This window comes from Heterodontus francisci, chromosome 29 (genome assembly GCF_036365525.1).
Source record: "Heterodontus francisci isolate sHetFra1 chromosome 29, sHetFra1.hap1, whole genome shotgun sequence".
NCBI classification, from domain to species: Eukaryota; Metazoa; Chordata; class Chondrichthyes; order Heterodontiformes; family Heterodontidae; genus Heterodontus; species Heterodontus francisci.
The window spans coordinates 22025614-22048645 of NC_090399.1; the positions used below are offsets into that span (position 1 = coordinate 22025614).

The 23032-nt window shown below is 40.1% G+C and overlaps 1 protein-coding gene across 3 annotated transcripts; it reads left to right on the plus strand.

Annotated features, from left to right (window-relative positions):
* Positions 1-253: 253 nt before the first annotated feature.
* Positions 254-21559, plus strand: LOC137345977 (uncharacterized). Of its 3 annotated transcripts, XR_010968621.1 has the most exons (6): positions 254-406; positions 1102-1476; positions 12488-12589; positions 15041-15096; positions 16863-16966; positions 20793-20877. XR_010968621.1 is itself a non-coding variant. In XM_068009243.1 (5 exons), the coding sequence occupies exons 1-5, from the start codon at positions 331-333 to the stop codon at positions 20922-20924; spliced, it is 741 nt and encodes a 246-aa protein (XP_067865344.1). In that variant the 5' UTR covers positions 254-330; the 3' UTR covers positions 20925-21559. The 3 variants fall into 3 exon arrangements, 2 of the variants coding, with proteins under 2 accessions (XP_067865344.1, XP_067865345.1); XM_068009243.1 differs by lacking the exon at positions 16863-16966 and having other exon boundaries at positions 20793-21559; XM_068009244.1 differs by lacking the exons at positions 254-406; positions 16863-16966 and adding an exon at positions 943-981 and having other exon boundaries at positions 20793-21559.
* The last annotated feature ends 1473 nt before the right edge of the window (positions 21560-23032 follow it).

A 23032-nucleotide genomic window follows, 5' to 3' on the forward strand; every position in this document is an offset into this window, starting at 1 on the left:
CATCCGAAGTTACAGCAAAAGATCAGGAGATCCCAGTGACAATTTTACCCTCTGATACTAAGACCACAGTTTGGAAACCTGTGGCCTAAGATCATCATTAGGTTTTAAGGCAGCTTTCAGGCGACAGAAAACAATATCATTGATGCTGTCGATTTGGTTCTGAGGTTGACCACAGATTAAAACGAGGTCTATTTGGAAGTAAAGGCCTCCATTTTTGATTTGTTGCGATCAAACTTCACCAGTTACCTGCTGATGTTTCCACATCGGATGTTCTGAGCATTTCTTCCGATAAAACTCAACTGGAAACAGTTAAACAGAATCTGCAACAAAATGCTACTTAAAAGAAATGGAACTTCTAGTGTGTGTGGTGTCTATCTTTTCACTTGCAATCTCTTGGCTCGGATCGGTAAGAGTTGTTACAATTAATATATAAGATTTGGATTGTGAAAGAGGTGGAGGAATTATCCGGCGGTATAATGCGCAGTACAAACTACCATGTAACAACATATATTTACAAGTCCATTAGTAGCGGTTCTTGCCAAGTGAGAACTGTTTTTTTTGTTTTGAGCAATTGCCGAGTTTGAGAAAAGGAAATATTTGCAGTTCTACAGTGAAAGAGCGGGTGAGCGGGACAATTCTGATATCTCTTTTAAAGAGGAACGATGGGCCGAATAACCTCCTTCTGTTCTGTGATTCTAAATGAAATCAAAATTTGCCGAATCAAAACTGTTCAGAATAATTCCAGCGGGCAGGACTGCCTCTGCTTCTCCGTTTAGACCCTGTTCGACATTCTCGCAACAGCAGTGTTTTCACCAATTAATGTTTTACTGTGTTGGAAAGATGGATAAATTCCATGCGAGTTAGTCCTTCCACAAATCTCAGTGAAATATCACCATGAACTGTTATGGACTGGTACTGGAGTCCAGCTCAGTTACAGGGAACTGCAGAGCAGAATGTTCCCAAGAGGTGGTGTTGAAATATGTAAGACACAATGAATATTTATTTCCATTCTATACAGTTATGCGCTGTAGTTTAAACAATATTTGTATTATTTAGATATTGTCACTCATATATTAACACAATTATTATTTCTACCTTTAGTCGCTGTGACACTGAGAGTGAACCAGGACAGTGTGAATGGAACCCTTGGTCAGTCTGTGCTCCTACCCACCTCTTACACAGTCTCAAACTCAGGCGGTTACTTTCGGATCAAATGGATCAGAGCCGGGACTAGAATTGTGGAATATAGATGTATATCGGAGAGAGACAACAACCTCACTGGACGCTGCCACTACCTGTCTGTTCCTGACGACTACAAACATCGGGCTGTTCTTTTTCCCGAAAATGCTTCATTGTTGCTGAAAGATTTACAGTTTAATGACAGCGGGATTTATGAATTATCCATTGCCGACTCAATAGGAATAGAAATGGCCAGGTTAATGTTAACTGTCCAATCCGACACCGGGTATGGAATGGGTATGTATTTTCTCCCCCGGTGTGAATTCGTTTTGTTCAATGGTTAAGAACATTTCCAGTAATAATATATTAACTGGACTGGTGCCAGTTACATAAGTCTACATGAAATGGGGAATTTATTTGCTTGCAACGCGCGAAGCTGGTCTTTTCTGACATAAGTAGTTCCGATTTTTGCATTTTGTGTTCCAGAATATGGGGCGGGAACATTTGTAATGGATATCTACAACAGCTTGCATTTATACAACGACTTAACTTAGTAAAAGGTCCCAAGACGCTTTTCAGAAGGACTTATCAAACAGAATTTGACACTTGGGCAGCGAAGAAGAAATTAGGACAGGTGACAAAAAGCTTGACCAAGCGGGTAGGTTTTAAGGAGCTCTTGAAGGAGGAGAGGGAGAGGTTTAGGGAGGGAATTCCTGAATTTCGGGTCCAGGCAGCTGAATGCATCGCTGTCAGTGGTGGAGCGGTTAAAATCAAGGATGATCCAGAGCCCAGAACTAGAGGAGGGCAGAGATCTCGGAGAGTTACAGGGCTGGAGGAAACTATAGAGATCGGAGGGATTTGAAAACAAGGATGAGAATTTTAAAATCACTTCATCTATCCTGCTGAGCGAGTGGTACCCCTTCACAATATACTTATTTATGGGTAGATCACTGGAATAAAGTTACAATATTAATATATTCCATTAGCCATCACTTCTATCTAGTTATTGACCCATTTGTTTTCAATGTAGGACAATAGGGCATAGGTATAAACTGGTGAAAGGTAAGTTCAGATCTGATATCAGGAAGTATTTCTTTATACAGAGATTGGCTCAACTGGAATTCTCCTGGGGTAGGAGTCACTGAGGAAAAAATCTGGAGTTATTCCAGGAGTTGTTAGATCCTGTAATGGGGAAGCAATGGGCTTTTATTGAAGCATTGGCTCACAACACGGACCTCACCTTAACTTATCTTCTTGCCTTCCATTAAAATACAGTTCAGATGACTGTCATGTTAATGTATTCAATGCATTAAGCATTAGCCCACTAACATGGACAATCGTAACTTAGTTCTCAGCTTTGGTTTCAGAATGAATCACTGATTTGATCATTTTATAGAATACAAATAGCTCTTACGGGAATTGCCACAGGGGCATGCAATCCTCATCAGAAGATTACTGTCTGCATTACCATGATTTTGTACCATTTAACCTCTTGTGTTTTAGAAGCCAAGACCTGATGTGCTTCTTTAAACTGCACAAGGGACAACGTGATCTGTTCAGGTTCACAAAATGAAACTTCCCATGTCTGAGATCAGGGATTGTGGTGAAGTGTCACTTCTCTTTATTTTTCATCATGTCTGAAGGTGCCTTCAAAACAGAGGTTCAACCATAGGAACATAGGAGCAGGAACTTGCCCCACCATTCAGTATGATCAAGGTTGATCATCCACTTCAATGCCTTTTCCCCACACTATCCTCATATCCTCTGATGTCATTTATATTTATGGGCGACACAGTGGCGCAGTGGTTAGCATTGCAGCCTAACAGCTCCAGCGACCCGGGTTCGATTCTGGGTACTGCCTGTGTGGAGTTTGCAAGTTCTCCCTGTGTCTGCGTGGGTTTTCTCCGGGTGCTCCGATTTCCTCCCACAAGCCAAAAGACTTGCAGGTTATTAGGTAAATTGGCCATTATAAATTGCCCCTAGTATAGGTAGGTGGTAGGAGAATATAGGGACAGGTGGGGATGTGGTAGGAATATGGGATTAGTGTAGGATTAGTATAAATGGGTGGTTAATGGTCGGCACAGACTCGGTGGGCCGAAGGGCCTGTTTCAGTTCTGTATCTCTAAACTAAACTAAACTCCCTCTGGTTCTCTGACCTATTGTTTTAATCTGTGTCCTTTGTTACTGGTTGTCCTGACATTCTCCCCATTTACTCTATCAAAACCCTATCTAATTTTGAACACCTCGATTAAAGCTTCCCATAACCTTTTGTTCTGAGAACAATCCCAGCTTCTCCAGTCTCCCCATATACCTGGATTCCCTTATCCTTGGTACAGCTCTGCCAGATTTCCCCTGCATCCTCTCCAAGACTTTGATGTCCTTCCTAAATTGTGGTGTCCAGTATTGGATACAATATTCCAGCTGAAGCCTGACCAGTGATTTATAAAATGTTAACATAACTTTGGTGTTTAAGGGATTAGCTCACAGATCAATTTTCTGTAGTTCCATTTGACGTAATCAAATGGAGAACCTTGCCCTCCCAGCAGGGATGAAATGATCAAGTATGAGATGCTCCTAAAACATTAATCAGAAGGCAGGTTGGAGCAATAGGTGTGGATAAACCAAATTATGGGCCACAGATCATTCAGAATTATCCATGTAATAATAGGATGGGATTTCTTAACAAGCAACATTAATAATAATTCAGTTTATGAAGGAGAGCTATTGAACTATGAAATATGAAGCATATAAATAAAATGGTATCTGTGACCATATATAAATGGGGATTATATATCGTATGTACAATGAGGAGACGGTATAAGTGAGAATTAAACACTGTATTATGTATATGCAAGATATTTTGACATTGACAAACCTAACACACAATGGAGGCAGTTTTTTTGCCTTTAATGCCTGAGCATTAGACATCCCTCGGGTGGAGATATTAGAGATCAAGGTCAAGAGCTGGTAAAGCCTGAATGGAGACTGAAAAGAGCAGAAGCTGAGAGCTAGGATGGATATTGAAAAGAGCAGGACCTGAGAAAAAGAGCAGAGATTGAAAAGAGCGGGAGCTGAAAGTCAGAGTAGAGTTTGAAAAGAGCAAGAGCTGAGACAAAGAGCTGAGATGGAAAAGATCAGGAGCTGAAAGAAAAAGTGGGAGCTGGGAGCCAAGGTGGAGATTTGGGAGCCAGAACTTCAAAGTTGAAACAATAGTCAAGGAGTGATGTCAGAGGACAGCAAGTAGGTAGGTGATTGTTTGATGGGTATTACAGATTTGCAGTTTTTTTTCTAAGGAAACTAGCTTGCTATTACTTTACTAAATTAGTAACTTAAACTAGATAAACCAATTAATTAATAAAACTAAAATAATTGATCCAATTAAAAAAAAACGTATTAACTAATCAAATAAAGGAACCAGATTAGATAGACGTGGCAGGGCAGGTGGTGTACTGTAAATGCAGCATGTGGGAGTTTGTGGAGAGTATTGAGATCCCAGACAACCAAATCTGCATTAAGTGGCTGCAGCTCGAGGAACTTCTGCTCTGAGTTGTTGAGCTGGAGTCCGAGCTGCAGACATTGCAGGGCATCAGGGAGGGGAAAGAGCTATCTGGACACTTTGTCCCAGGAGACAGTCACATCCCTTAGGTTAAGTGGAACTTTAGAGTTGGTCAATGGTCAGGGACCGGAGGGTGTGACTGCGAGTCAGGCAAGTATGGGGATCCAGCATGGAGGGATAGAGGAACCTTCGTTCTTGACTTTGACCAACAGATACGAGATACTTTCTACCTGTGTGTATGAGAACAAGGACTGCGAGGTGGATGGGCAAATTGACCATAGCACCACGGTACAGGAGCCATTCAAGTGCTGGGAGTAAAAAGGAATGTGGTAGTGATAGGGAACACTATATCAGAAAAGATACTGTTCTATGCAGCCAAGACTGGGAGTTTCAAAGGTTGTGATGCCTGCCCATTGCCACAGTTAAAGCATCTCCTCACAGTTGGAGAGGAATTTGGAGTGGGAGGAGGAGGATCCAGTAGTTGTGGTCCAACAACATAGATAGAACTGGAATTATATTCTGATGACAGAGTTTGAGGAGTTAGGGTTCAAATTAAAAAGCAGAACCTAAGCCAGGTGCCAATTGGTATTGAGATAAACAGATTAGAAGGTTAACTGTGTGGCTGAAAGAGTGGTGTGAGAGGCAAGGGTTTCACTTTATGAGCCACTGGCAGCAGTTCTGAGGAAAGAGGGAGCTGTTCCATTGGGATGGACTCCACTTAAAAGCCAAAATTAATAATAATTCAGTTTATGAAGGAGAGCTATGGAACTATGAAATACAAAGCAAATATATAAAATGGTATCTGTGACCATATATGAATGTGGATTATATATAGTATGTACAATGAGGAGAAGGTACAAGTGAGAATTAAGCACTGTATTATGTATAGCAAGATATTTTGATGAGGACAAACGTAACACAATGGAGGCAGTTTATTTCTCCCCAGTTTCTCCGTCTCCGACGCATCTGCTCTGATGATGCTACCTTCCATGACGGTGCTTCTGATATGACCTCCTTTTTCCTCAACCGAGGATTTCCCCCCACTGTGGTTGACAGGGCCCTCAACCGTGTCCGACCCATTCCCCGCACCTCTACCCTCACCCCTTCCCCTCCCTCCCAGAACCGTGACAGGGTTCCCCTTGTCCTCACTTTTCATCCCACCAGCCTCCATATCCAAAGGATCATCCTCCGCCATTTTCGCCACCTCCAGCGTGATGCCACTACCAGTCGCATCTTCCCCTCCCTTCCCCTGTCAGCATTCCGAAGGGATCGTTCCCTCCGCGACACCCTGGTCCACTCCTCCATTACCCCCACCACCTCGTCCCCGTCCCAGGGCACCTTCCCTTGCAATCGCAGGAGGTGTAATACCTGCCCATTTACCTCCTCTCTCCTCACTATCCCAGGCCCCAAACACTCCTTTCAGGTGAAGCAGCGATTTACTTGTACTTCTTTCAATGTAGTATACTGTATTCGCTGCTCACAGTGTGGTCTCCTCTACATTGGGGAGACCAAGCGCAGACTGGGTGACCGCTTTGCGGAACATCTCCGCTCAGTCCGCAAGCAGGACCCTGAGCTTCCGGTTGCTTGCCATTTCAACACTCCCCCCTGCTCTCATGCTCACATCTCTGTCCTGGGATTGCTGCAGTGTTCCAGTGAACATCAACGCAAGCTCGAGGAACAGCATCTCATCTACCGATTAGGCACACTACAGCCTGCCGGACTGAACATTGAGTTCAATAATTTCAGAGCATGGCAGCCCCCCACTTTACTTTCATTTTTAGTCATTTTTAGTTATTTTTTCTTCCTTTTTTTTGCATTCCTTTTTACATTTTTTGCATTTATTTCATTTCATCTTAGTTTGTTCAGTTTGCTTACCCACTGTTTTTTTCAGGTTGTTTTTCTTCAGGTTTGCACTTGCTGATGTTCTATATTCAGTATATTCACACCTAATCTGTACTAATGCTTTGTCTTTCAAAACACCATTAACATATTGTTTGCCTTTGCTCTGTGACCGTTTGGTCAGCTATGTGGCCTGGTCCAATCTGCACCTTCTCCTTTGTTATCTCTTGCCCAACCCCCACCTCACTTGTTTATAATCTGTGACTTTTCTAATATTTGTCAGTTCCGAAGAAGGGTCACTGACCCGAAACGTTAACTCTGCTTCTCTTTCCACAGATGCTGCCAGACCTGCTGAGTGAATCCAGCATTTCTTGTTTTTGTTTGAGGCAGTTTATTTGTCTGTCAAAACTAATAAAGGGGGCAGTAAACAAAGCTTTAAACTAATAAAGGGGTGGGGGTGGATATAGGAAACGGTAACTTCAAAAGCTGCAAGTGACATATCAAGGTTCTAGAGCAAAGTAATGTTTTGGGTGAAAATAAGCAGAGTAGGTCAGGAAAGGACAGTGCGAGTCTCAAAAGTAATAGGGCATTCGTGACTAAGGTAAGGTCAGAGGAAATTAGAAAGAGTCAAAGTTAAAGCCAGGATATCTGAATGCACGAAGCAGTCAAACCAAATTAGATAAATTAACAGCACAGATAGAAATTAATAGGTTTGAGCCAAAAGCCTTTTTGGAAATGTGGTTGGAAAATGACCAAGGTTGGGAACTAAATATTCCAGAAGAGTTAACTTTTAGAAGAGAAAAGTAGGAGGAGCAGCCCTGATAATAAAGAAGGGGATAGAGATAGCATAGAGAAAGTATCATAACTCAGAAAATCAAGAAGTAAAATCAATTTGGGTGGGGCTAAGAAATAGCAAGGGGCAGAACACATTGACGGGAGTTGTTTCCAGGCCCCCTATCAGTTACTGTAGTGCAGGGCAAAGTTTAATTAAGGAAATTGGAGGAACATATAACAAGGATAATGCAGTAATCATGTTGGGGGGGGGGGGGCCTTAATATTCATATAGAATGGGCAAACCAAATTTGCAGTAATAGTGTGGAGAACTAAATCATGAAATGTATACCAGATAATTATCTAAATCTGTATGTCAAGGAACCAACTAGAGAACAGACTATTTTGGATCTATATTGTGCAATGAGAAAGGGTTAATTAATAACTTTGTTAGAAAGTGGCCTTTAGGGAAGAATGACCATAACATGATAGAATTTTATATTGAGTTTGCAATGATTTAGTTAAGTCCGAAACTAGGGTCTTAAATTTAAACAAAGCAAATTATGCAGGTATGAAGGGTAAGCTGGCTAAAGTAGATTGAGGAGCTACATTAAAAGATTTGATGGTAGTGAAGCAATGGCTAGCATTTAAAGCATTAATACACAATCTGCAACAAATATACATTCCTTTAAGGCACAAAAACCTCACAGAACAAGTGGTCCAAAGTGGTTAACAAGAGGAGTTAAGGATAGTATTAGGTCAAAAGAAGAGATGTATAATATTGCCAAAAAGACTAGTAAGCCCAAGGATTGGGAGGATCTTAGAATTCAGCAGAGGAGGACCAAGAAATTGAAAAGGAAATAGAAAACAGAATATGAGAGTAGATTAACAAGAGACATAAAAATATATTGTAAACATTTCTATAGGTATATAAATAGGAAGAGATTGGTGAAAGTAAATGTGGCTTCATTAGAAGCACAGACAGGTGAAATTATAATGGGGCATTCGGAAATGGAAAAGATATTAAACAAATACTTTGTGTTTGTCTTCACATTGGAAGAGACAAAAAAAAATCCAGAAATAATGGGCAAGCAAGGGTCTAGCGATATCGAGGAACTTAAAGAAATCAGTATAAGTAAAGAAATAGTATTGGAGAAATTAATGGGACGAAGTAGCTACAAAGCCCCTTGACCTGACAACTGCAGGCAAAGGGTTTAGAAAAGGGTAGCTACAGAGATAGTGGATGCATTGGTTTTGATCTTCTCGAATCTAAGGCATTCTGGAACAGTTCCCAAGTACTGGAAAGTAGCAAACAGAACCCGGTAACTAGTAGAATAGATAAGGGAGAACCAGTGGATGTGGTATATTTGGACTTTCAGAAGGCTTTTGATAAGGTCCCACATAAGACATTAGCATGTAAAATTAAAGCATATGGGATTGGGGTAAGGTACTGACATGGATAGAGAACTGGTTGGCAGACAGGAAACAAAGAGTAGGAATAAACGGGTCTTTTTCTGAGTAGCAGGTAGTGACTAGTGGGGACTAGTGCTAGGACCCCAGCTATTCACAATATATATTAATGATATAGATGAGGGAATTAAATGTAATATATCCAAGTTTGCAGATGACACAAACTGGGTTGGAGTTTGAGCTGTGGGGAGGATGCAGAGAAGCTCCAGTGTGATTTAGACAGGTTGAGTGATTGGGCAAATATATGGCAGATGCAGTATAATGTGGATAAATGTGTGGTTAGCCACTTTGCTGGCAAAAACAGAAAGGCAGATTATTATCTGAACGGCAATAGATTGGGAGAGGGGGAGGTGCAGTGAGACCTGTGTGTCCTTGTGCAGTAGTCACTGAAAGTAAGCATGCAGATGCAGCAGGCAGTTAAAAAGGCAAATGGTATGTTGGCCTTCATAGCGAGAGGATTCAAGTACAGGAGCAAGGATGTCTTGCTGCAAATATATAAGGCCTTGGAGAGACCACATCTGGAGTATTGTGTGCAGTTTTGGTCTCCTTATCTGAGGAAGGATGTTCTTGCTATGAAGGGAATGCAGTGAAGGTTCACCAGACTGATTCCTGGGATGGCAGGACTGACGTATGAAGAGAGATTGGGTCGATTCGGCTTGTATTCGCTGGAGTTTAGAAGAATGAGGAGGGATCTCGTAGAAACCTACAAATTCTAAAAGGACTGGACAGACTAGATGAAGGAAGGATGTTCCCAATGGTGGGGAAGTCCAGGACCAGGGGTCACAGTCTAAGGATAAGGGGTAAACCATTTAGGACTGAGATGAGGAGAGATTTCTTCACCCAGAGAGTGGTGAACCTGTAAAATTCTCTACCACGGAAAGCAGTTGAGGCAAATCATTAAACATTTTCAAGGAAGAGTTAGGTATTATTCTTAAGACTAATGGGATCAAAGGATATGGGGAGAAAGCGGGAACAGGTTACCGAGTTTGGATGATCAGCCATGATCATATTGAATGGCAGAGCAGGCTCGATGGGCCGAATGGCCTACTCCTGCTCCTATTTTTCTATGTTTCTATTTAAGAAAGGAGGATGAGATAAAACAGGAAACTCTAAGCCAGTTAGCCTCACATCAGCAGCAAGCAAAAAACCTGAATCTATTATTAGAGATGTGGTAACACGGCATTTAGAAAATCACAATATGATGGTGCAAAGTCAACATTGATATATGAAATGGAAATTGTGTTTGGCAAATCTGTTAGAGGTGTTTGAGGATGTAATTCGGAAGAAGACGAAAGGGGAACCACTAGATGTCGTGTATTTGGATTTTCAAAAAGAATTCAATAGGGTGCCACACAAGAGGTAATTACACATTAGGACTCATGAGATTGGGGATAATATATTATCGTGGATTCAAGATTGGTTAATGGACAGAAAACAAAGAGTAGGAATAAATAGAACATTTTTGGGTTGGCAGGCTGTAACTAGAGGGTCACTTAGGCCTCAGCTATTTAGAAACTATATTCATGACTTAGGAGAGGGGTCAGAGTGTAATGTATCAAGTTTGCTCACGATATATAGTGAGGTGAGATAGAAAGTGGTGAGGAGGATACAATGAGGCTGCAGAGGGATATGGACAAGATAGGTGAGTAGACAAGAACATGGCAGATGGAATACAGTGTGGCAAAGTGTGAAGTTGTCCACTTTGGTAGGAAAAATAAAAAAGCAGAATGTTTTTTGAATCATAAGAATGGTTACAGCAGAGAAGGAGGCCATTTGGCCTATTGTGTCCATACTGGCTCTCTGAGCAACTCACCTACTCCCACTACCTTGCCTTTTCCTCGTAACTCTGCAAATTTTTTCTCTTCAGATAATTATCCAGTTCAATTTTGAAGGCCTCGATTGAATCTGCCTCCATCACACTCTCAGGCAGTACATTCCAGATCCTAACCACTCGCTACACAAAAAATCTTTTCCTCATGCCACTGTAGCTTCTTTTGCCAATCATCTTAAATTGGTATCATCTGCTTCTGGATCCTTCAGCCAATGGGAACAGTTTCTCCCTATCTACCATGTCATGTGTCATCTTCCCCTCATGATTTTGAAGACCTCTATCAAATCTCCTATTAAATATTCTCTTCTCCAAGGAAAACAGACGCAGCTTCTCCAACCTATCCATGTAACTGAAGTTCCTCATCCCTGGAACCATTCCCATGAATCTCTTCTGAACCCTCTCCAATGGCTTTACATTCTTCTGAAAGTGTGGGAACTAGAACTGGACACAATATTCCAGTTGAGGCCGAGACAGTGTTTTATATAAGTTTATCATAACTTCCTTGTTCTTGTACTCTCTGTCCCTATTTATAAATCCCAGGATTCCATATGTTTTATTAACTACTTTCTCAACCTGCCCTGCAACCTTCAATTATTTGTGCACATATACCCCCAGGGCCCTCTGCTCCGACACCCTCTTGAGAATTGTATCCTTTAATTTGTATTGCCTCTCCTCATTTTTACTACCAAAATGAATCACTTCACACTTTTCTGCGTTAAATTTCATCTGCCATGGTGAGAGACTGGGAAATGTTTGCATTTAGAGGGACCTGAGTATTGTTGTACATGAATCAAAGAAAGTTACCATCTAGGTACAGCAAAGCAATTAGGAAGGCAAATGGTATGTTAACTTTTATTACAAAGGGATTGAGGTAGAAGAGTAAGGAAATCTTACTACAATTATACAGGGCATTGGTGAAGCCACACCTGGGGTACTCTGTGACATTCTGGTTTACCTAAAGAAGAACATACTTGCCCTAGAAGGAGTGCTACAGAGTTTCACTAGACTGGTTCCTGGGATGAGGATATTGTCCTATGAGGAGAGATTGATTAGATTAGGCCAATATTCCCTGGAATTTAGGAGGAGAGGTGATCTAATTGAAGATATAAAAATTCTTAAGGGGCTTGATGGGGTAGATGCTGAGAAAATGTGTCCCCTGGCTGGGCAATCTAGAACACAGAGTCACAGTCTCAGAATAAGGGGGTCAGCCATTTGGGACTGAGATGAGGAGAAATTTCTTCAATTAAAAGGTTGTGAATCTTTGGAATTCTCGACCCCAGAAAGATGTGGATGCTTAGTCTTTTAGTATATTCAAGATAGAGGTCTATAGACTTTTGTGTACAAATGGCATTAATGGATATGGGATAGTGCAGGAAGGTGGATTTGAGGTAGAAGATCAGTCTTGATCTTGTTGAATAGCAGAGCAGGCTCAAAGAGCGAAATGGCCTGTTCCAGCTCCTATTTCTCATGTTCTTATGTAAAGGAATCCTTTTGGTCCATTTTGTATTTAGCTTTTAATGTTAAAAATCTAAAGTTAAAAGCCCATAGAACTTTGCAGTCTCTGCACAGAGTCAGAAAGAGCTGAAGTCCTAGGTCAGGTAAAAAGTTACAATATGTGGAAAAGATTAAGATTCTTTAGTAACAGTCGTGTAAATAATTAATTGAAAGTCTTTGATTCAGTTACAACAACCTAGGATGTATAAATTAAATATAAATATAAATCTAGCTGAAGTTCCAATTTTCCCTATATCAGAGCTTCCTCTCTCAAATGAATGTACTGAATTAACTATTAATAGTAGTGAATGTTCCTATTATTTCAATGACTAAATCTTGTTACACAGATACAGACAAGAAACAGACACCAGGAGTTGAAGCCAAAGTTCGATATGTTAGCCTTGTTGTTATTTTTATCTTCTTATGTTTCACTGTGAAAATGCGAGGAGGTAAGCAGTGATGGTGTGACAGTTTCAGGTACCCTTACATATGCTCTCTCTCTATTTATTATAGCTTTTCAAATATATTATTGACACCCAAGGTGGATTAAAAATGTTCTTCTTTAGATTATTAAAACCAATGAAGGATATTTCTCTGTTCAAAGTGAGCTCAGTTCAGCCCAATGAAAATAACATAGACTTCTCCCTGGGCTCTTGCTCATTTATGTAATATTGTCAACTTTAAATCCAAACTTTTGTTGTCTTTCATCCAAGGTAACGCACCACACAGGTGGGATTTTAACCGAACTGGCTGAATCTCACGGAATCAGGTGGAGCACCTGCTTCACACTCTGTCCAATATTATTCTCGGACAAATTGATAGAATCATTGAATGGTTACTGCACAAAAGGAGGCCATTTGGCCCATTGTCTCCATACCAGCTCTATGCAAGAGCGACTCACGTAGTTCCACATCCCCACCTTTTACCCGGAACCCTGTAGACATTTTTCTTCAGACCTTCTTTGGTGTTCTGCCTTTCAGCAGGTTCTTGCCCCATTCATACATCTGCCTGTCAAAGGTCATTTTCTTTAGATACTCCTATCATCCTTCACCATATCTAGCATTGCTAGTCTCTTCCTTCCTTGTTGTCTTTTACCCTCCATTCTACCCTCAATCACCGTTTTCAGCAGGCCTTCTATCTGATGACATGAACAATCCGGTTCTTTTTCCTTATTCTGATGGTTTTGATGATGGAACAACCCTCGACCCTTCTGAGCATTTTGTTGTTTGTCACCCACTCTGACCAGCTGATCTTCACATCCACTATTCCAGAACCACATCTCACACGCTTCTAACTTCCTGATGTCTGCCTTGCACAGGGTCCATGTCTCTGCTCCATCTAAGAGAACACTCCATTTATCCGTTTTGATGATTCGAACTTTCAGGTTGATGCTCAGCCGCTTGGTTAACAACTCCTTTCATCTGTTGAATGCACCCTTTGCCATTGCAATTCTCAATCTTATCTCCCTCATGCATCTCCCATCTTCTGTCAGTATTGTTCCAAGGTATTTGAACTCCGATACTTGTTCCAGTTGTTGCCCATTTACCTTAATGTCTCTCTCCGATTAGGTTTTTTCCCAGCTTCAACACTTTTGCCTTTTTGATGTTAATCTTCATTCTATACTCCTCCACCATCCTATTCAGGGAATCCATCATCTGTTGAAGGCCTTCCATCGTGCTAGTCATCATTGCCTGGTCACCTGCAAATCGGACTGCCTGTACTAGATGACAGCCAACTTTGACCGCTGACCTTTACCACTTAATTCTCTTCAGATAATTATTGAATTCTCTTTTGAAGGCCTTGAGTGAATGTACCTCCACCACACTCTCAGGCTGTGCATTCCAGATCTTAACCATTTGCTGTATAAAAAGGTTTTTTCTCATGTTTCTGTTGCTTCTTTTGCCAATCACCTTAAATTAGTGTCCAGTATCATAACTTCCTTGTTTTTGTACTTATGCCCCTTTTTATAAAGCCCAGGATCCCTTATGCTTTATTAACCACTTTCTCAACCTGCCCTGCAACCTTCAATGATTTATGCACAGAAATCCCCATCCCTCTGTTCCTGTAGCCCTTTTAGAATTGTAGACTTTAATTTATATTGCCTCCCCGAGTTCTTCTTACTGAAATAAGTCACTTCTCACTTTTCTGAATTAAATTTCATCTGTCACTCGTCCACCTATTCCACCAGTCTATGTCCTCTTGATGTTTATTACTATCCTCCTCACATTTCACTATACTTCCAAGTTTTATCTCATCGGCAAATGTCTAATTCATTAATATATATCACGAAAAGCAGGTGTCCTAACACAGACCCCTGCCTTCCTCCAGTCTGAAAGGAGAATAACTCAGGACGGATGTAAAACTAGTGTTGTACCCAATCCCGTCAGCTTCCGAACATGCAAGTACGGTTAAAATTGCCCATAAGAGTCAGAAGCAAAGCAACCAATAAACATGGATATCACGTGTTTCCAGTACAGATAAAATTGACAGAATATTGCATTATCCAGATTATTATTTTGATTTAGTGAAGCTCGGGATTTATAAACCCTTAAATAATTCTGAAAGCATTGCCATTCTTCTAGTTAACATCAAAATTAATTGCAAGGTTTAAGCAAGCACAACAATTGCTTGTAATAGTGATCATAATAGTACAGAACAGCAAATTCTACCTCCCAATATGGTTGACACACAGAGCCACTGCTCAGCCTGTGAAACTCAGTCAGGTAAATTGCCTGCGAAGATGAATAGGAATGTTAGATGTGCAACTTTACCTCCACACTGTTCCAACCATTTTCTCATGTCCAATTATTTTAACATGGGAGTATTTATCTAGACAGTGCATTCCGAGATCAATAATTAGTCAATACCAAAGAAGGTTTAACAAGGATTTTCCCCCTTAGGTTGTAAGCAAACTCAGGAACAAACAGAAAAGGAACATGCTACTCAGGATGATCGGGTAAGTTGTATACTTTGTGGAAAGGTAAACAGATTATTTTACCTACTAGGCTAGTTGATCTTTGAACAATAATTCCTAATCTTACCGCTTTTCCAGCACTGCTGAAGTGCTGGCCCAAAAGGATTCCTATTCCTCTCGCTTAGGGATGTACTTAAATCATGGAGAAATTCAATGCTTTTCACTTGTCTGTCATGACATAAATAGTAATGTTCTAGATATTTCATGGCTGCATTCATACAACATAGACAACAGTTGCCCTTTTAAATATTGAGGTCATTGTCGCTTGCTTTTTGTTTTGGTCAGTCGCTTCTGCAGTTTACGTTTAATATGTGATTCTGAAGCCACATGGTGATCAATTGAGTTTTTTTCTTCAAATAAAAACCTAATTACATTGCAAGAAGAACAAACAATTTACTGCCAACTGCATGTAAGGTCACTGCTGGGAACTGCTTCACACCATCCTGAGCTGAAACGTATTTTGCTTGGTTTTATTTAAACTCATTTTTAACTAATGCCTGTCATGTAATGTTTTTAACCAAACTGATATCACTCGGTCCTGTACATTTATTTCCAAAAATGTACTTTATTCATAAAATTTGTAAAAATACATTACATAAAAGTTAAAATTTGACGTTACATAAAATGCAATACAGATCAATTTCTTTAGATACAGTACATGAGGTGTCTCATTGCACTTGCCATTACAGGTTGTTTTTACAACGTACATTTACATTTCATGTCAAACATTCTCTGGTGCCTACAGTCCAAGGGGTTTTACACAGTTTCAAGCCCCTCGGTATACTATGGTGGGAGGGCCTTACACAGTGGCTTTTCCCCATTGAGCCATTGCATTGCCTGCCCCAAGCTTTAGTGCATCACTCAGCACATAGTCCTGGACCTTGGAATGTGCATGTCTGCAAAACTCGATCATCGACAGCTCTTTGTACTGGAAGACCAGCAAGTTTCCCATGCTGTAAATCATCGCAAGTACACATACACTCATTGAACTAGTCAACAATTAGATTTAATTATCACATCATCCCAGAAAAAAGGAAGTAAAGTGCTTTTGCATCAGTGACTATGGAGAAGTTTTCAAACCAACTATTTTATTAATAATTCACATTTTATTTTAAATAATACTTTAAAGATTAATTTCACGGACAATCCCATATTTCATGAATTCCTTGAAATCCTGGAGATTGCGAATGGTGTAGACCCCTACTCCTCCAGTCTGAGCTGCGGATTCCTAGCGTCCTCATGGAATGACTCGACCGATATGAGAAGATGTAAGAAAGACTATGTGAGGTTGGGGTGCGAGGATTTTCCTGTAGAAATGACTTGGATTCTGGACTAGAGCTTAGCCTGCTCTTGGCAGAAATCCACAACAATGCTCCTGTATTCATTTTAATGCAATGCAGTTAGGAATCTAGATCATTATAACTGAAATGTAAGGATGTTCTCATTGGCATATCGTACATTATTAGATTTTTTAACCATATTAAAATAAGTTTGCCTTTTTATTCTGCCTCATACATCTGTGAAATATTTCTGATTGTGATGAACTATCTGAAGAAAAATAACTTGCACTTATATCGTGCTTTCAACTTCTGATTAATGTTTGTGGACGAAATATTTCATAGCTCTTCCTGTGCAGAGCATGAGATGTCTAATTCTTCTGGGCTTAAGTAACCACATATGTTCCAGTTGGTATGGAGTTAGGTTATGTCAGATTTTAATCTTTATTTCCGGTTTATGTTTATTCAAAGCCTGGTGCTGCTGTGCAGCATGTAGGTATCAACAGACCTCAAAACTAACTGAGAGGAAAACATGAGTGACCACTGAAGTGATGGAATATACTTTGTTACAGAATGTGAGTATAAAAATATAACCATTCTGTTTAAACTGGCCTCCACCTTACAATGCAATTGTCGATACTAATCTAATTTTAAAATCTCTCTCTCTCTTTAATTACAATTTTCAATTCAGGAGAAAGAAACATGAGAATTTGGGAGAAATCCTAGTCACTTTTAGAATAGGTTAAAGCGAGAAATAAAGATTAAAATCAGAGACAACCGTAACTCAATGCCAACTGGAACTTAAGTATTTATTTTACTTAAACACTGAAGAATTAACCATCTAACGCTCCACGCAGGAAGAGCTAAGAAATGGGACTGACAAGGTTTATTTAGACGACAGGCACAACATGAAGTTAACGCCTCTTATCACCTCTAATCACCACTTGTCAGAAAAAATATGTGTATCAAGTTTTAATGGTTGAGAGATTTTAATAAAAGCACAAATACTTTGTCCAGTTTCCTGAGACATGTGTGAATTGTCCATGGCATTCCCTACAGTCAGTTGCTGAATGCAAGATAGCCAGACAGATGGGTAAAAGATTTCAAAATCTTACTCTAGAGAGCCAACTGGCCTAAGTTGTTACAGACATACAGGATTTCCATTCTGAATGTTCTGTTACGAGCAGGTGAGGAAGGGGGTCTCAAGCTCCACTTTCGCCCCTTCTCTGGTTTGACTGCAATCCTTTTAACACAGTGATTTAACTTACCAACTCAGTGAGCACTTGCTCCTGTTACTCTCATATACTTGCAAATGAACCAGACAGGTTTTCTTGAGTTTAAACAAGAAAGAGGTGAGTTTATTAACCTTATCACTCTAAACCAGTTAAAATTACTAAAATACACAACGCATCCACGCTCATATTCATACGAGAGGCACACATTCACGCAAATAGATACGAGGGGAGAAAGCAGAATTAGGAGGGTGGAGTAGAGTCCTTAATAAAAATGGAATTTAAATATGGAAGTGTAGTCCCAGTGTCCTTAGTTGAAATTGAAGTCTTGAAGTCCTCGCTGGACCACGTGCACAATTTGAGCTTACTTCTCTGGTTCAGGAAGGCTGATAAGGGGCTTTACCCGTCCTCTTTGTTCTTGACTGTGAGGATCTGTAGATTTGAGATTTGGCTGAAGCTGAGGTTTCCCTGGGACTTTGCTGGAGAGAGGGAGAGGAGAGATGTTCCTTCTTCGAGTTCAGTTACTGTCTGCTTTCAAAGTCACAATTCACAAACTATCAGAGTTACACAGATAGTTATGTCATGTGACCACCCCTTTGTTTGAAACAGAAGTTTCTGGAATGATTTTTGAAATTGAAAGTTGTTCAGACGTACTTGGTGAGGGGGGTGGTTGGCTCTTTCAAAGTCAATGGGTGTCGATGGCTTTTGACAATCAGAATTAGCAAAACCATGCTAGGAAACTGAATCAGAGAGCACCCTCATTGTTCGAGCTAGACTGAGTAATCACCTGTGTCTCCGGTGGGCCTTTGGCTTCTCATATACAAATTGTGCATGGCCATCTTTAGCTGCTCGGCTTTGCTTTTTTTCAAAATACAAGTTATATGTAATAATGTCCAGTAACAAAGTCTCAGGCAAAGTTTCATACAACTAAATTAATATTTTCCATTTGGCTTGTGGGTTTTCTGTCAGTTTACATTGGCAGCTTCAAGTTAGATGTTGAAATAAAAGTGCAACCGATTGTAACAATAGGAATTGTGGGCATACAGAGGATTTTAATAATATATAGATATCAACTGTAACATCCACATGACAATGCTAAAGGTTGATGTTTTCTATTAAAGATTACACACAGGGTGATTTCCTAATCAGTCTCTAAGTCGCCTCTTTGAAAAGAATTGAATTTGAAGTCTTGCACTATTACTGTAAATGTTAAGTCAGTGAGTACGTAGGTGTTAGCCATGGCTCAGTCGGTAGCATGGTCACCTCTGAGTCAGAGGTTGTGGTTTGAAGACTTATAAAAGTTAAAATAAAGTAATGGCCCGGCTGTACAACCATAAGATAACTAGCACCTCGGGCCTTTTTAAATATTGAAAATCAATCTGGCAATGGGGATACTAGTGAGCAGTGCTCGATCTCTGCATGTGACTAGTGAAGGACTTTTATAGGCAAATTGAATAATCATTAAAGAGAGGGTAGACCATGGATGAAAGGAATATCTAGTTGTGGAGGATCAAAGTGGCATGAAATAAAGATTTTATGTCATTCTTTACAAATGATGGTGCAAGTATAAATATAGGTGAAGTAGAGGAGGATATGGAACAACTGATGGAAATAACTGTGGAAAATGGATTGGTTTGGGGAAAAAATAGCAGAACTCAAAGTGACTAAGTCACCAGGTTCTGACAGAATGTAACCTAGGCTATTGAAGGAAGTCAGAGAGGAGATAGCAGGGGCTGTGCCCACAATTTTCCAAATATCCTTAGATATGAAAATTGTGCCAAGGCACTTGAGAATGCGAAATGTAGCATTTCTGTTCAAGAATGAAGAGAAGAATTAACTCAATAACTATGAACCACCTCGCCTAATGTCTTGTGGGCAAATTCATAGTTTTAGATACAATTAGTGAACGTATAGAAATGCGTGAGTTAATCAAGGACAGCCAGGACAGGTTTAAGTGGATGTTGTTGAATCAGCTGCCTGTTTTTCCATCCGTCTGATATTCCATTTTATTCACTTCACTGGAGCTGAATATTGGGCAGGACAAATAACTGGCAGCTGATTGTATAACACTTCATGGTACCACTATTTCTACCCTGTAGATTTCTACTGAAGGATTCATTTGATGAGTTATTTGTGTCATATTTTTGTTTGGCAGCAACACTGGACATTGATAGTGTGCCAGGACTTGCTTTTGGTAAAGCTCTGTCCCCTTCCTTGACCCTCTGTTAGTGATGAAGAGGCACTAACATGGTTAAGAGATAGGGAATCCATTTTAGGAGTAGAGAAAATAATCAGAATTTGGTTCTTTCATACAAGAAAACAGCAAAATAAGGATAAGCATCAACTTGTCACTTTTCGCAAAGTAAGTGCTGAAAGAGGTATCAAGTTACCATACTCAAGGACAAGTTTATTTAACAGGTACATCATGCATCACAAATTAATCTTTGCACTTTGAAATATCACATTTTACAATGATCGCAACAGCTACCATTTTTATATGTTGAACTAGAACAACAAAGGTCGGATGGATTTCCCAGAGAGTGGGGGCAATTTTAACTTTGGCCAATTATGTAAAATAGGTGATATTGAACTATTCGCCTTTTATATGCCTCGCCATGAACAATTTTCCTTTCCAATGAAGTTGAAAGTTTAAATTTCTATCCCCTCCACACACCCCCTCCCTCACACCGCCCCCACAACCCCAGTCACTGTGGGGGAGGGGGGGAGGCACCAGGACAATCGAAACAAAAAATCTCAACCTAGGACATTAAAAAAAACCTTCAAAGCAAAAGCACAAAAGTGACCAAATCTGAAAAAGGAGCCCCTGTGGAAAATGGGTTCCTTGCAAATGTGCCGACCATCTGTGTGTAATCTGTGATGCCCAAAGTCTGACGGACCAAATTCATACAAGCACGATCATGGAGCAAAATCCTAAAACTATTCATTTAGATGCAGGGTTATGTATAGCTAATATATTGCTGGATGAAAGTAATTACTAAATGCAATAATATTTTTCAAAGACGAGTGAAAATTACAAAATCAGAATGTCTGGGAAGTTTCTCCTGTTAATAGTTCCCCTCTTGTACAGACAAGGTTGTTAGATGTATTCATCTTATATTTTAATAACTATTTGCTCACCCAATTTGTGTTTTCTTTTATTTGGTCTCAGAATTCATCAACAAGCAATCCTGCTGTGTTATACAGTGAGATAAAGTCATCTGAATCTACAGGAACTATTGGAAGGAAGATACATCTTACTGATGAGAATATCAAACATCCTCTTCAGATATTGAACAACTAATCATAAAATAATTATTACCTTGTTAATATTGGACCATTCTGTGATGATGCCTTATTTCTAATACTTACAGTAAATGTATAAAAAATATCATGTTGGCTACAAACATTGAACTATAACTAGTCCTCTAGTCTTAAACATCAAACCCAATCCTTTCTGATTAGTTTAAAAGCAAAATACTGCGGATGCTGGAAATCTGAAATAAAAACAAGAAATGCTGGAAATACTCAACAGGTCTGGCAGCATCTGCAGAGTTAACGTTTCAGGTCAGTGACCCTTCTTCAGAACTCAGTTTCTGATTAGTGCTTATATTTGGTAGACTTATTAATTTCATGGAATACTCAGGTCTTAAAAGAGGGAACTGCAGCACAGCATAGTTAAATGCGAGAGTGTCAAAATTTGGCTTAGGTTGGAATTTTTGTCAGATTATGAAGGGTTTTGTTCGGACGAGTATGAAAGACTACGAGATCGATTTTCAACTTGCCACCCAGGTGTAAAACTAGTGTTGGGGTTTGGCCACCTGTTATAGGACCACACGTTTAATATTTTCATTGAAACCAATGGAAATGAAAGTTGAGCATTTTCTATTGGGGCAATGTATGTAATGGAAGTTTATTGTCCAGGCATCAAGTTGAAGATCAACTCCAATCTCATCTGATTACACAGCCTGATCTGAGTGGTTATCAAGTTAGAATAATCCCTAAGAGGGGATTTGGAGAGATATCAGGGGTAATTTCATAACACAGAGGCTCTTTGGATCATGAAATGCCTTGCCACAGGGAATGGTTGTGACAGAGACTGTTGTATCTGCTAATTAAATAAACAATTGACGCAGAGGTATGTACAGAGCTATGGGAATAGCATGGGGCAATGAGATTGGTTTTGGATTGCTCCAGTAAAGAACTGACATAGACAAGATGGGCTAACTTTGCTCTTTCTGTGCTGGAAACCAATATGACTCAATGGTATTACATTGGACATCTTTACTGGAAAGGCTTCCCACTGAGGTTCTCATCACAGGGTTCCCCTGACTCCTGTCCCCTTCTAGTGCTGGATTGAATGGCCATATGTCATGTAGTGTTTGAACCTCTCCATCTACCCTTATGGAATTTTCCCTGGTGTCCTGGTCAATATTTATCACTCACATGGATAAAACTGATGAGCAGGTCATTATCACATTGCTGTTTGTGAGATCTTGTGAGACATTGCAACAGAGACTAAACTTCAAAAGTATCTAATTAGCTGTGAGGTGCTTTGAGATATCCGGAGGTCATGAAAAGTGTTGTCTAAATGCAAGTCCTTTTTTTTTCTTTTTTCTCTCATTCCAACTGACTATAGTGCCACTGAATTCAGAGAGTGAAATTGATCCACGTCAATTGCATGAAACTGACTGATAACAAATTAGCCACCCAGTTCACAACAATATTATTTACTACTGGCTCCAGTGGAATAGAAAATGGGCTGAGGTGTAAAAGGGGCTGCCAGTTCACTATGGCTAGTTTTACCCTACTGCCATGGACCAATTTCACTCCATTCACGATAACAACTGAAATCTGTATTGAAACAACCACTGAATCTTCCGTGGCTTTGCCCATTAAAGTCAGGTCAAAGTTAATTTCCCTCAGGAGTGCAATATTGAGGCTGCAGATAAAGACAACTGCTTATGAGCGCCATCTAGTGATAAAAGTGTAGAGCTGCAGGTGTGACAGTGGGACAGGTAAATCCCATCAAGACGCCACCTGGAGGCATGAACATTTGCCCAAATAAGGAGTCACATAGTGTACATCAGTCACGGTATGAGGTGGGGGGAGAGCCTGGGTGTGAGGAGGTAAGTGATGTAGGGAATTATTGGAAGGGGTTGGAGCTGAGGAACGGAGGCAGGAGGTCTGCAGAGGAACTTAGGAGCGAGATTTCAGTCTGCCTTCATCTCCCTCTTTGTCATCAACCATCTCAGCATCGTTGTAGTTGACAAAGAGGTATTTAAAACAGTTTTCACTTCTTTTTGTAACTATAATCTTCCTCCTGATCTGACCCCATTTCTGCTGTGGATCTTTCGGAAACAGGCATAGAATTTGAGAATTACCCCTTGATATTAAGAAGTCAAAGCAGGG

Coding starts and splice junctions, on each gene's coding strand:
- LOC137345977 (XM_068009243.1), top strand. CDS start 331: ATGCTACTTAAAAGAAATGGAACTTCTAGTGTGTGTGGTGTCTATCTT. Junction 407..1,101: donor CAATCTCTTGGCTCGGATCG/GTAAGAGTTGTT, acceptor TTCTACCTTTAG/TCGCTGTGACACTGAGAGTG. Junction 1,477..12,487: donor CGACACCGGGTATGGAATGG/GTATGTATTTTC, acceptor CTTGTTACACAG/ATACAGACAAGAAACAGACA.